This window comes from Ruditapes philippinarum, unplaced genomic scaffold (assembly GCF_026571515.1).
Source record: "Ruditapes philippinarum isolate M1 unplaced genomic scaffold, ASM2657151v2 ctg6262_1_1_1_1, whole genome shotgun sequence".
In the NCBI taxonomy this organism is placed as follows: Eukaryota; Metazoa; Mollusca; class Bivalvia; order Venerida; family Veneridae; genus Ruditapes; species Ruditapes philippinarum.
In genome coordinates, this window is record NW_026861664.1 from 26,627 (window position 1) to 40,587 (window position 13,961).

A 13,961-nucleotide genomic window follows, 5' to 3' on the forward strand; every position below is an offset into this window, starting at 1 on the left:
GTTATTTCCCTTGACTTAGTAAAAAGATTGATAGAACAGTGTCGCGGTGGGGGCACCCGTGTCCTAAGGACACATTTCTAGTTTTAAATGAAATATTAAATGGAGGTATGTTTATCATCATCCTCAATTAGTGAATAATTGGGATACTGTCATATGATCAGAGAAGTGTCATGGTATAACAAGATTTTCCCCCCTCTGTCATTGTAGAGCTGATGAAGCTGAGAGGAAGTATGATCGAACCAAGTTCTTTGCTGAGAAAGCATTGAACATGTCTATGGAGGCATACAAGGAAGCTTTAGATCTGTACTCACAGGCCACCTCTCTACAGCTGCCAGCTGTCAATGTCAATGAACTCCTGGATGAGTCTAACAGGATCAAAGAGGAGGTAAGTAATTTTCATTAACAGGTTTTTAAGGAAAATTGTTATGTTTGGTTTAAACATATTTATTTAAGCTTGATTGCGAAACAAGTTCTTGCAACTTATATTGCGAACTTATATTTATCACTTTCAAGTCCACTTCCTGGAAACAACCAGTATTTTTAAGAAGAAACATGGTCGTGACTCAAGTAGGGCTTGAACCCATGATCTCTTGGTTGAGAGTCAGACACCTTAACCACTAGGCCATCGCTCCCATTAATTGGTGTGTGAAGGCCATTGTCATGGAATTTTTTGTCATGTTAAAAAAATTGTTACATAAAAATTAGTTTTATGCTTCCAAATTTATATAATGTAACATAGTTTCAAAATTTTGATATAGTGTACCTCTGCTTAATTTGTATATGTTACACAAAATTCGGAAAAAAAAATTAACTCCGAGATAAGCTTCTCTTTGCTTATTATGTGTAATATTTCACATACTAAAAAGTGGTTTATAAAGGTTAGCTTTGTCTAGTAGAAGATGAGTAATGTTAAAAACAAGAGACCTAATAATTGTCAATTACAAACATTTTTAGTCAAATTGCATTATGGTTTGCTTTATCAAAGACAATAGATATCTAAAAACTCTGGTATGTATAGAACTATTGTCTATAAATAATTTTACAGGCAGCAGAAATTAAGCGTGATGCTATGGAATTAATTGCCAAGAATGAAGATTTATTGAAAGAGGTGGTTGACCAGAGACAGACAGCACAGGACTTACTTGATAGTGGAATTAAACATCAACAGGTACACTTTCTGTTCCTTTAGATGTTTGTAAACTTTAGTTGCACTATAAACAACTTAAAAATTTTGTGAAGTTTACTTCTCTAACATACTTATGCATAACATGCAAACATGTCATTGAACATCAACAGGTGGTTTGAAAAGTATTTTGTACAACTTTTTGGTATAACTTAATGATGGTGACTTGTATAACATATAAGTTAATGTTAATTCTGATCTCTAGAAAATAATAAGGAGAATATCTCATTTACTTTTTAGTTTAGTGGCTTGAGTTTTGCAGGGAATTTTACCTTCTTACCATGTCTTATGAAACACCTTTGAAGATGTCATGAGTGAAAGTGAGTTTGAGTTAATACAACACTGGCACCAGAAGCCTAATGGTTCAGGTTACAAACTTTGAAACACTTAATGTTTAGGTTTAAATCCTTGCTAGAGGCTTTAAGTTCATCCAATATAGAAGATATCCAGTTTGCTGATGTAAGGAAAATGTTTCTACTAAGGTACACGCTCATGCATGGAGGGGGCACATATGATCTTCCTTCAGCAGTTTAAACTAGAAAAATCAAAAGTTGTCATGTCATCTTTACTGTGTCAGTTTGATTAAAAATCCCCCTCAAGTACCTTCCCAACACCTCCCATTCCAAGTCCCCCGCCCCCCTAAAAAATAAAAAGTTTAAGAAATAAATATAACAGGTATTTATATAATTTTTTTTCTCCTTCACAGAGGCAGATGGATTATTAGCAGATGTAGACAGTGCCAGAGCTAAGGCAAGAAATGCTGTTGAAATGGGGGAGAGAACTTTGAAAGAAGCTAATGAAACTCTGCAAACTCTTCTAGGTAAAACATTTTTTGTTCATTTTATTAGTCTTTTGATCATCGTATAATGACGTGTGAAAAATATAACCCTGTAGTATCTTTAATTCTATAATTAAAAAGTTGATAGCAGTTGACCGTAAATCAGATGACAATTATAGTAGACGACGATTATTTAGCAGTATAAGGGTTGAAATGGTTTGAAATAGCTATATTCTTAAATTAGCATCATTAACAATTAGTACGTCCTTTAATAACACAGATTACATAATAAGCCTACAGCAATTTAATACAATTTGAAAACCCCCTTACCATTATAATACGTTAGTCGTTATTACTGTAGACGAAACAGGTCATAATGCAGGACACATATCGTAGCAGGTGAGTGAAATATTCTGCGGTTTTTATTTCTGCGGTCATGAAACTGACCGCAGAAAACGCAGAAATAAAGTCACCGCAGAAAAAACCACTTATACGGTATAACAGGTATTTATATAATTTTTTTTCCCTTCACAGAGAGCAGATGGATTATTAGCAGATGTAGACAGTGCCAGAGCTAAGGCAAGAAATGCTGTTGAAATGGGGGAGAGAACTTTGAAAGAAGCTAATGAAACTCTGCAAACTCTTCTAGGTAAAACATTTTTTGTTCATTTTATTAGTCTGCTTCAAATTTTGACAATTTTTTGCTTTACTTTCTGTGTGAGCTGCAACTAACCTATAGAAACTTTAACCTTTCTGGCAGTAGTCATTAGTTTAGTGATCTGGAGCCAACATGGCTCTGTTTGAAACCTTTATTCTGCTTATATTGGGTTTCCATGGCTGAGTGGTTAAAGCACTTGACTTAAGACCAAATGCTTCTCATGCATTTATCTTTGGATTCTTTCATGTGAGAAAGCTATTTTAGGGAACAACAGCGGTTCTACTCATGTATCTGAAATAATGCACATAGAGGCACGAGAGGTCTTCCTCCATCAGTAAAGCTGGAAAGTCGCCTTATGACCTTATATTGTGTTGGTGCAAGGTAAAACCCATTAAAAAAAAATAGAAAATAAAACATTCTGCGTAATAATTGTCATCATTTTTAGAAGGAATATTATGGGTTTAAGTCATGTAAGTCATTAATTTTATACTTGTTAGTTTGTAGGTTTAGACAGACTGTAGAAACTCTTGTCAAAGAAATAGTTTCCAATGTATGTTATAAGATAAGAAGTTAATAGAACTTATTAAAGTTAAATATACTTGTACATAATGTATATACAAAACTTTCACTTCCAGGATTTAACCAGGTGGTTCAGGACAGTCGAGGTAAAGCTGAGGAGGCCCTGAAGGAGGTTCCAGAGATTGAGGCCCTCATACAGGAGGCGGAGGATCGCACACAAGACGCTCGTGATGCCCTCAGTGGCGCTGAGAGCGATGCAAATGAGGCATTGAGTATTGCAGAGGAGGCTGAACGTGTGGCTCAGGGAGCCTCCGATGTAAGTGAATGATATTTGTGATTGTGTTTGTGAGTTGTAAAAAACTTAAGGATATACTATGCTTATCTTTGGGTAAAAAAATACTTTTTTTTGCAAGATTTAATTGAATTCTAGGAAATTATTTCTGAATTTGTCTTTTTTGATAACTATATTACGAAGGCTGAATTCCCTATTACTTGTCTAGTTCATTTGGTCCTTCAGTAAAAAAAAAACTTGGGTCTGAATTTCTTATTCTTTCTTAAGAGTGTCATGTAACCAAAGCAACAAAAACAGGATTTAAAAAAAAATAGGTCTTAGTGTCCTGTCCAGTATTACAAGTTTACACATAATGAAGTCAACAAAAACTTAAATGAATGGAAAATTGTGGGTGAAATAAAAATTATATATATATATAATTTCTAACTACTTGTGCTAAGAAGGACATACTGCAGTTGTTTTACCTGTATTAAACTGTTATTTTTGACATATTTTCAGGAGGCAAGCAGGATTCGTCAAGATGCACGCAGAACAAAAACAAAAGCAGAGGATCTTAAAGATCAAGCTGATCTCCTAGCTGATGATGTAAATGAATCAGAGGAACAAGTTAACAATCTCAAAATAGAGGCTGACAATGATAAAACATTGGCAGAAAATGTAAATATAACCTGTTACTGTATAATGGATATGTTGTTTCAATATCTTGTGGGTATAGGTGGAGGGGATGAGGATTGGGCCGCATTTTAACGGGTATTGTACATTGCTTGACTAAATACCTTGCAAACTGCTTCATTCATCTGGGGATATTTACAACACAAGCCAGTTTGCCATTATGCATGAAGCATAACTCTTTGGTATTCTTGTCATTTTGATTTACTTGAATTGGCATTTAAATATAGACATAGATTTGCCTTTAAAAATTGAATTATTCTGCTTGAAATATTTAATTAGGTTGCCTTTAAATATTGACTTATATTGCCTTTAAATATTGACTTATATTGCCTTTAAAAATGTACTTAGAGAGCCTTTAAATATTGACTTATATTGGTTTTAAATATTGACTTAAATTGCCAACTTGGACTTCTATTGCCTGTAAGTTTGTGACTTATGTTGGTTTTAAATATTGACTTAAATTGCCAACTTGGACTTCTATTGCCTGTAAGTTTGTGACTTATGTTGGTTTTAAATATTGACTTAAATTGCCAACTTGGACTTCTATTGCCTGTAGGTTTTGACTTATATTGCCTTTAAATATTGTTACAGGCTTTGCAGCAAGCTGGACAAGCTAAACAGACAGCTAAGGACGCTGCTGACAAAGTTGCTGATGCTCTTGCCAAGGTTGAAAACATCAGTAGCATTCTAGGTATGTGAGTTATAATGTTTCAGAAAAAAAATACCATTTTGTATAAATGTATCTTATCCAAATATGTGTATTTAAACCTTTACTGAACTTTGCGGGTGCCAACTCATGCCTGAAATAATGCACAAAATGTCAATCTGAAGTCTTCCTCTGCCAGTAAAGATTGAAAGTCGCGATTTGACCTATACTGTGTTGGTGTGACATAAAACACAACAAAAAGAGAAATCTTTTAATTTTACTACATTGTATGTGTTTCGATCTAATTATTGGTCAGATGAAAAATGTAATCTTATTTCTATAGTGAAAGCAATTTAATTTTATTGATTATTGTCATAGAATTTACATACTTACTGTTTACCAGAAACAGTGTTAATCTGTTAAAACTTACTTTAATTATTTATCTTACTTGATTGAAAAAAAATGAAACCTATATTCCTAACAGCTACATTGAGAGATTTGGACACAGCCGAGTTGGATAGACTAGAAGTAGAACTAGCTGCAGCAGAACAAACTCTAAAGGACGCAAATCTTGACAAGCAATTTGTCAGTCTTACCAACGCAAATGATCAGGTTAGTAATTCTACACACTTTTAAAAAAGAAAACATGGATATTTGTTTTAAGCATAGGTCTATTAGTCTACAAATCGGAACATGTCAGATTATTAGCTAGAGAACACTCTAAGCCAACAGTGGCCAACAGTCCTCAGATTGGCAGGTAGGTTGGTCATGACTTGTAAATTATCCCTTTTCATTTCAATGCAGGTCACAGTGAAATAGGATACAAACTGTTATTATTTTGTTTGTTGGTCATATCTGATAAAATCTTAATCCTAATCTTAAAACTGATTTGCTCTTTGCTATGTTTGGATATTTTTATATTGATACTTACCCAGCTGCATTAGTGTAATGGATTTTCCCAGATTTGAATCAGTCACAGTCCATTTTAAAGTTTAACAGATTTCTGTATCAAAATACAAAACTTGAGCTTCCGCTTCATATAGAGCTGGTCAGACTGCGGGAATGTGCAGGCGTGTTTGGCTCAATATTGGTAGTAAAGGCTAACCACTCACTGATTCCAGCAGGTCTAGGGTTACTTATGTTTGTGTGACATATTTTCAGAAAAGCAAAGCCCTTTTGAATTGGTTACTTTGATCAGAGAAAGAAATCAAGCTGTTCAAAGGATTCCAAATTTAACTTTGTGTAAAAATTTTAATATAACTAGTCTACCTGTTTCTTGACCTTCTTTATTAAAAAAGAAACATATAAAATCATATTCTGACATTTTTTTATTTTAGGTAAAGATGTATGTACAAGATTACAGACAAGATTTATCTGATCTTGAAGCTGATGTGTTGAATATCAAGGATATTATGGAATCTCTGCCAGATGGCTGCTTCAAAAACATTGATATTGAAACTCCTACAGCACAGTAGATAATGACATTGTTCATTGTAATATAAACACTGATTTAATGTTAATCATCATGTACAGATTGTCATAGACTTGAAACCAAAGTGTCGCTATTTTTTACTCATTATTCATTGGTGTTGACAAGAATCTGCGTGTGTTTTTTATTGTCAATCTTATTGACATGAGCACTGTGTAATCAAAGAAATTGTGATTTTGTGAAGTTAAAGAGAAAGCCAATGTATGTCTTAATGAGAAAACTTCTGAGAAGTAGTTTGTTTTTGTCGTTTTTTTTTTCTTTCTTTTACATAAAATGCTAGGATTTGTTGTGGCATTACTGAAAATCGTGTACATAGATTTTTTCAGTTGTCTTATAGTTTGCCATCTTATATTGAATGATGCCCATTTTATGTCCTTCTGTATAGATATTTAAACTTATTGATAGAAACATATGTCATACATTGCCTAGATATGTTTAATCAATGTTGCATGCGTATTTATGGAGTGTATCATATACTATTGCAATCTTTTTTTTTTTGTTACACAGAAACAGATTTACACCAAAATGCAAGTGAAATGGTAAAATCCAAGCCCAAAAATGTTAACATCAAATATTTTACAAATCATTTCAGAAATTCATTAAAATTTACTATTTTGAAATACATGTACCATACATTGAGAAAGAGAACATTTTGGGGAGAAATGAAATCTACTTTTCTGATATACTGTACTAAAGAAGACAATAAAAAAGGTTTTATGTTTACTTGCATATAAGGCATGGTTTTGTCTACTTTGTGTTTTAAGGCATATGCTGCATGCTGCGCCTTATAAGCAGGTGAATATGAAAACAATAAACAGACACCTTGTCTTATAACTTGTCAGTCTAATAGATGAGTAATTAGTGATTCAAAACTTTCTTATAGGTGAGAAATAAGTAATACATACAGAACTGTCTTGTTACTAAGTAATTACTGATATATATAACTGATCAACATTTACATGTATATTTATATGGCCAGTATATATGTGTGTATGTATAGTATATGTTCAATTCATCGTAAATTGACTGGTGGGTAAACTTCTATATCTAGTGATATTACGCTTGACCCTACCCCATTGACCATTGATCAAAATGTGGCAAACAGGAGAAAATGAACTGTGTAACTTGCATGTCTTTTTTGTATGATACTGTATAATTCAATTTTTACATCTTAGGTTTATACAATTTTTGAAATAAAGTTTTGTATTTACTTTCAAATTGAAATGATCTGTGTTATATATTTGTTTTATTTTGGAACAAACTAAACCAGGACTAATATCTAATGATTATGTACTGAATTTTTTAACATTAAAGTAGCTGAATTTGTATGGATAATTTTCCTTTTTTCGTGATTTTTTTTTATAAGTAAAGTAAATTTTGCAGCTTGACAAAAATATTTTTAGCATAAAATTTCGAAAAGGAAGTACAACATGCGTTTTACTTTCAGACACAAAAGGTTGTTCAATTTACATGTTGTTTTTTATCTCTTGAATTTGTATGAACATTTACATTTTTAAACAAAAATAATCTTTGTACGATATATATATATAAACAATTTACAGTTTTAATTTTATATTTGACATTTTACAAGTGAGATATTAATAAGTACATAAAAAACAAAGTTTACAATGAATCTATGCAATATTTCTGTGATCATTTTTTGTTTCATGTAATAATAGATCTAGTAAGTTAATTCAAATCCTACAGACTAATGAATCTCTTTAAGTAAGACGAGTCTTAGTAACAACTAGCTTATGGAAGGTCTGTGGTTCTATCAAGTGCCTGTTTGTACCTGAAATAATGTCACCTTATGACCTTTACATTACTGATGTGACTTACAACCTAACAAATACAAGCAAGAACTGTTTGAAAAGTGTATATTCCAAAAAGAAATTTTAACGTAATTTCATTTTCAAATCAATTATTTGACATCATAAACATTTTAAATCTTTTTACTTTTTGTGTATATTTATCAATGAAAGTTTCATGTAATGAAATAGAACTAATTATTTGTAAACATTCATTATGACAGCACAGGAATGTTTAATAAATGTATTAAAAAAATATGTTTAGGAGGGGATTTGTTCCCCATGTTATAAACGTCATGTAGAAATTTCTTTTGGGGAAGAATATGGAGAACGTTTTGAAACTAGACTCTTATCTGTATAGAAACCCTAACATTTTATCATTAATATGTAACTGTGCCAAACTTCATGTTCTGTGTTGTGCCTTTAGTGAGTTGCATTTCTTAACATATTGTATTTATGTACAGGTATGGTGTATATTTTCATTACATGGAGCCAAGGTATCTGACTCTTTAGGGAGGGATTGTGGGTTCGGGTTTTTGTTAGGGTAATGGCGTTGTATCTTAATATGCCACCAGTACTTGTTTATTAGGAGAAGTGGACTAGAAAGCGGTCAATATCAAGCTTAAAACTATTATTGCATTTTAGCTGAAACAATAGATATTTAATTCATTTTAAACAAAATATTCTATGCTTAAATATCTTGGGTTTTACTCAGGTGCCTGTTTGTGTATGAAATAATGCACAGAAGGGCGCCTGAGGTCTTCCTCCATCAGTTAAGCTTGAAAGTCACCATGTCACTTCTACTGTGTTGTTGCTATGTAAAACCAAACAAAAAAAATTAGATGTCTTGTCAGTTTTGACTATCAGAGTGTAGTTTATATAATATATAATGTGGTAACTACTGATTTTCAAAACACACCAAATTAGTTTTGTGTTGAAAATTGTAAACAACGTTCATAGAAATAATGAAATTTACACCAAACTGTCCTAGAATAGAATATCTTGAGTTATTTATATATATATATAATTATATGCTTACGATTTTTTTTTTGATTTTTTTTTATTTTTTTTTTATATATATAGATAATTGTGTATTTTGTATGATAAACTGTAATTATTCTATTGCTTTATAAACATAAGCTTTAAGAGAAAAGATGTATTAAATGTATAGGATTTTAGAACCATGAAATCAACTGATGTTGTTTATAGATGTGTTAGATGCGAGATCAGCTTATCATTTTATAAGACTGAGACTGTAGAGTACAATCTTTTATATACCATCACTTGTCATTTGTATGGTTATTATTTTTACATTGTTTTTCTCATCTTCATCAAATGTAATGTTTTTTTCCCAGTGCCTTATTTTAAACCTATATCTGACAAAGTTTTTTTAAAACGAGTGTGTGCTTCTAAACTTTTTGAACCAGTCCATTGTTACAGTGTGTGTACTGGGGAGGGGCTGGGGGTGTGGTGTGGCGGAGGGATGGTATCAAAAGTCAGTAGCAAAGTCTGGTAAGACGGCACATACAATGTACTACATGTAGCTCTATATGTGATGGTATGGTAACATCACTGTAGTATCTTAAATAAAATCTAAAACTTCTTACTTGAAAATCCAGTTAATGATTTTAATTGTCATATTGAACTCTCATTACTGATTTTGTAGTATGGTTTTTTTATAACAAAGGGAGATAATAGATATTTTAATGATGATGTATATAGAGTTTTCTTGTTTATTTTTATTCACCTTTTAAGTTACAATCACAAATTTAAGTTTTTTTGTCAGTCTGAAATATTGATAACAACATATTTTGAAGTCATGTTATTTTATAATTATTTTTACTATTTTATATGAGTTTTAAGACATCCAAATTTTGATTTAGGGTAAGATTTTATCATAAAGTAACATATACAGTTTAAAGAGGTGCCATCTATATCTCCAGATCTCTATGCAAGCAACAAACATAATGTGTTTCATATGAACACGTCATTTTAACTAGTGTAACTAATGATATCACTAAGCTTTTTTCTAAATAATACAACATTATCCAAATTTGATTAAAAATATATGTGTACATATATATGACATCATATGATAACTATATGTATGATGTTATCCCACAGATTTTGTCAAATATTTAGTATCACAGCAAATGTGATGAAACTGGGGAAAGACTTTTTTTTGGAAGTTTAGAAATGTTATCATCATTGCAAGAGATATATAAATAAAATATTTCAGTGACAATTTTAGTAGAATATAGGCACTTATAGGAGTGTAGTACATGTGTACTCTTGAAAATTTTGATGATGTTGTTTGAAACTTGAAACCATCATTGTGAACCTTATACTGCTGTATTACCTGGGAATTAGTTACCTCTGTTTTATATAAAGAAATGGTAAGAAATGATACAAGGGGAGTCACAATGATCTTCCTAGTTAGTTTGGTCTGGAATTTGTGTATTGATTTTTTTTCCTCCATATTTTCTCCAAACAAGCTTTATGTTCTGAAATAATTGCTGTTTTAGCAATGGTTGTATATATACCTTTTTTTTCTGTTTGCATTTGCTTTACTGTAGTTTTCCCCCTTATTTTATAAATAGAAACAAATTACAGGAATTGAAAGCAATGAAATCCATTTTTATGTCATAATGAAAACAGAACTGTATGCATAATGATAACAAGTTAACAACATAAAAATTCTCTTTCATAAAATATATATATTAAATATATTAGTCACTATCTTCATTCTTAGAAAATGAAGAGTTGGTTTGGAGATTTTTTTCTCAAGTTTTAAGATTATGCAAGTCATAAAAAAACGCTTTTGTGTTGATTTATTATATTGATAATTAATATGGGTAAATTGAAATATTCTTTATTTATTTTACTGATATTTCATTGGTAGTTCCTAAAGAAAACCCACTCAAGTTGCGAATTATTTGTTATAGATCTATTCATTTAGTTTGTTCTGTAAAATCATCTGACACAAAACTTATTATTATTCTTCAGTATACGTAAAAAAGTAAAAACGCAACATTGTTTTTAAATTTAAAAAAGAGAGAAGAAGCGGTGCTATACCATTAACAGTTTGTTTGCTTATTTTTTTAAACTTTATTTATATTTTATTTTATATAAGTGTATACCATACTCTTAAACTGAATCAGTTTGTAATAAATTGTACTTAGTATTCTAGTAAATAAAAATCTGTGTATTAGTGTATACATTATTATAGTAAAATTAGTAATTTGGTGATACTGCAGAGTTACCAAACACAAAATGTGTTCTTTCTACCAAATTTCTATTCATTTAGGTGATCATGTTATCTTACCTACTCTTGGACAGAGCTCAAATGGGTTAACATGTTTTGTTTGTTTTTCAAAAAAATCTGGTATTTTAGTTACTTACCTGTTTGATTCAGTCTCAAATTTAATCTACCTCTAAACTGTGAAATTTCCATGCAGAGCTTCTTTGATTAGACACTACTAAAAGAAACTATTTATAAAAAAAAACAAGTATCAAAAAAATAACCTAGAATCAAGAAACAGGTAATTTGGATTATTCATGACAATTATGCTTGCTTTGATTTTTATATCCCTGTCTGAAATTTTGTATTAAAATAAACCATTGTTAAAATATCTCTTGTTATTTATATTTTATCCTTGGAGGGTCCAAATTGTTGCTACCTGAAATACAAATTGTTGCTGCTGCCACGAGTCCAAATATTTGCAACCTGGAGTTCAAACTTTTGATATCTGGAGACCTGGTTACGAGGTTATAAAGAAATTCTCTAAGTCTCTCTGATTGGTCAGAAACTGTCATAGAATAAACACTGACCAATGAAAATTGTGAGAATTCAGACAGAACAAAAAAAGTTTTATAACTTGGAGGTGAAATCTTACTGCCTGGAGTTCAAATAATTTCTGCCAAGATTCTATGTAATACCTTCTGCACACTGTCCACTTGGTGCTGTATACAACAAATAATTATTATTGTAACATCTGCAATGATAATCTTGCTCAGTTCAAAAAATACTAGGATAGATTATTTTTATGGTCTATAGACTTAAGCTAGTGTGACAATATTGTTGTGATTTCAGATCCCAGCTGTCTAGGTGTTTCTCAAGCGGTGTGAGGTGGCCCTGATTCCAGTTTTTCCAGTCCTACAAGTGACTGATGTACAAATAAATGAACCTTGTCCCAGCATTCGTGGGTTTCTCTCAAGCGGTATGAAGGGGCCCTGATTCCAGTCTTACACTTGACTGATGTACAAGTAAATGAACTTTGTCCCAGCATTCAGGGTTTCTGTTAAGCGATGTGAGGAGGACCCTGATTCCAGTTATTCCAGTCTTACACTTGACTGATGTACTAATAAATGAACCTTGGTCATTTGGTGGCTCTGCACTTGGTAGATGTAAAAGATGTCTGGCTTATATAATGTTGATTATAAAGCATAATTGTGTTAAAAGTCACATTTTGCCCATCCAAATGTAAATGGTTGGTGAACAGGTAAAAAATAAAATAACATGCCATTTGTCATTGTCAGTTATTACTATAGTCAATCTTTTGAAATATATTACTAATTTATTTCAACTTGACAGCAAAAATTGAGTACAATGTCACTGATAGAAAATAATTTTGCAGTGGCAAGGAAGCTATGTGCATTCTGTTGATTAATTCTCTGTTATGTGTTCCATTTAAAAACTTGTTTCTTTTTTTGTGTCGCCAGTTGAAAAGGTGACATAAAGGGGTTACTTTTGTCGGCGGTGTCGTTGTCGGCGTCCCCTTAAGCTTGTCCGGAGCATAACTCAGTCACTATAAGTCTGATTGACTTCAAACTTGGTATGCATGCTTCTTTCAATAACTTGAAGTGCAGTGCACAAGGACCGTTACTCTGCAGTTCTTAATTTTTGAGTTATTGCTCTTTGTTAATTTTCATACTTTAATTTTGTCCGGGCCATTTCTCTTGAACTATAAAAGCTATGGATTTGAAACTTTATAGGATGATAGATCTCATTAAAAAGAAGTGCAGTGCACAGGAACCGGTACTCTGCACTTCCTAATTTTTGAGTTATTGCCCTTTGTTAATTTTCATACTTTATTTTTGTCATGGCCATTTCTCCTAAAGTATAAAAGATATGGACTTGAAACTTCATAGAATGACAGATCTTTTTGATAAGAAGTGCAGTGCACAGAAACTGCTGCTCTGCACTTACTATTTTTTGAGTTATTGCCCTTTGTTAGTTTTCATATTTCATTTTTGTCCTTGCCATTTCTCCTAAACTATATTGTTCACAAGGCGACACATCCGACTCGCGGAGTTCTAGTTTTTTGTTGATATGCATATTCTTGCCTCTGCTTAGTAAGTATATTACCAAAAGTAATCCTTTGACCTGGTACAAGGTCTTAAATCAAATCTATACCAATGCTCAATTTAAAGGTGACCTTTACCATGTCTGCCAAAGTTTGAAACAATTAATAAATCTAAAAATGTTAATGTAAATTATATGTTTCTATGGATATTGACTGTAATCTTTCTATATGAGCCATGAAGAATTCCACAGTTCCATAGGACAGTACTAGATGATGTAAGTCTTTTGAGCTCACCTATCACAAAGTGACATGGTGAGCTTTTGTGATCACTTTTTGTCAGGCATCTGTCCGGCGTACGTCCGTAAACTTTTACTTTAAACGACATCTCCTCATAAACGGCTAAGCCAATTTCATCCAAACTTGAAAAATTGTTCAAATAATTTAATTCCAAGCAGACCTCTGGTTGCCATGGCTAGAGTTTAAATATTTGGCATGAAACATCTTCTAGTCAGTGTCTACCAAGTTTGTTCAAATAAACACCCTGGGGTCATAATTGGCCCCGCCGGGGGGGGGGGGGTATTGATTTTCCTTTTATGTATATAGTAAAAAC

At 32.0% G+C, this 13,961-nt stretch overlaps 1 protein-coding gene across 1 annotated transcript in view; it reads left to right on the top strand.

Annotated features, from left to right (window-relative positions):
- Positions 1-11,677, top strand: part of LOC132716440 (laminin subunit gamma-1-like) — a gene marked incomplete at its 5' end in the record, with an annotated part of 32,078 nt that extends 20,401 nt beyond the window's left edge. Inside the window, 8 exon segments of the mRNA XM_060699712.1 lie at positions 208-385; positions 1,046-1,168; positions 2,496-2,610; positions 3,255-3,454; positions 3,929-4,087; positions 4,694-4,793; positions 5,233-5,360; positions 6,086-11,677. Of these exon segments, the coding sequence (XP_060555695.1) occupies positions 208-385; positions 1,046-1,168; positions 2,496-2,610; positions 3,255-3,454; positions 3,929-4,087; positions 4,694-4,793; positions 5,233-5,360; positions 6,086-6,223 (1,141 nt within the window).
- Positions 11,678-13,961: the final 2,284 nt, after the last annotated feature.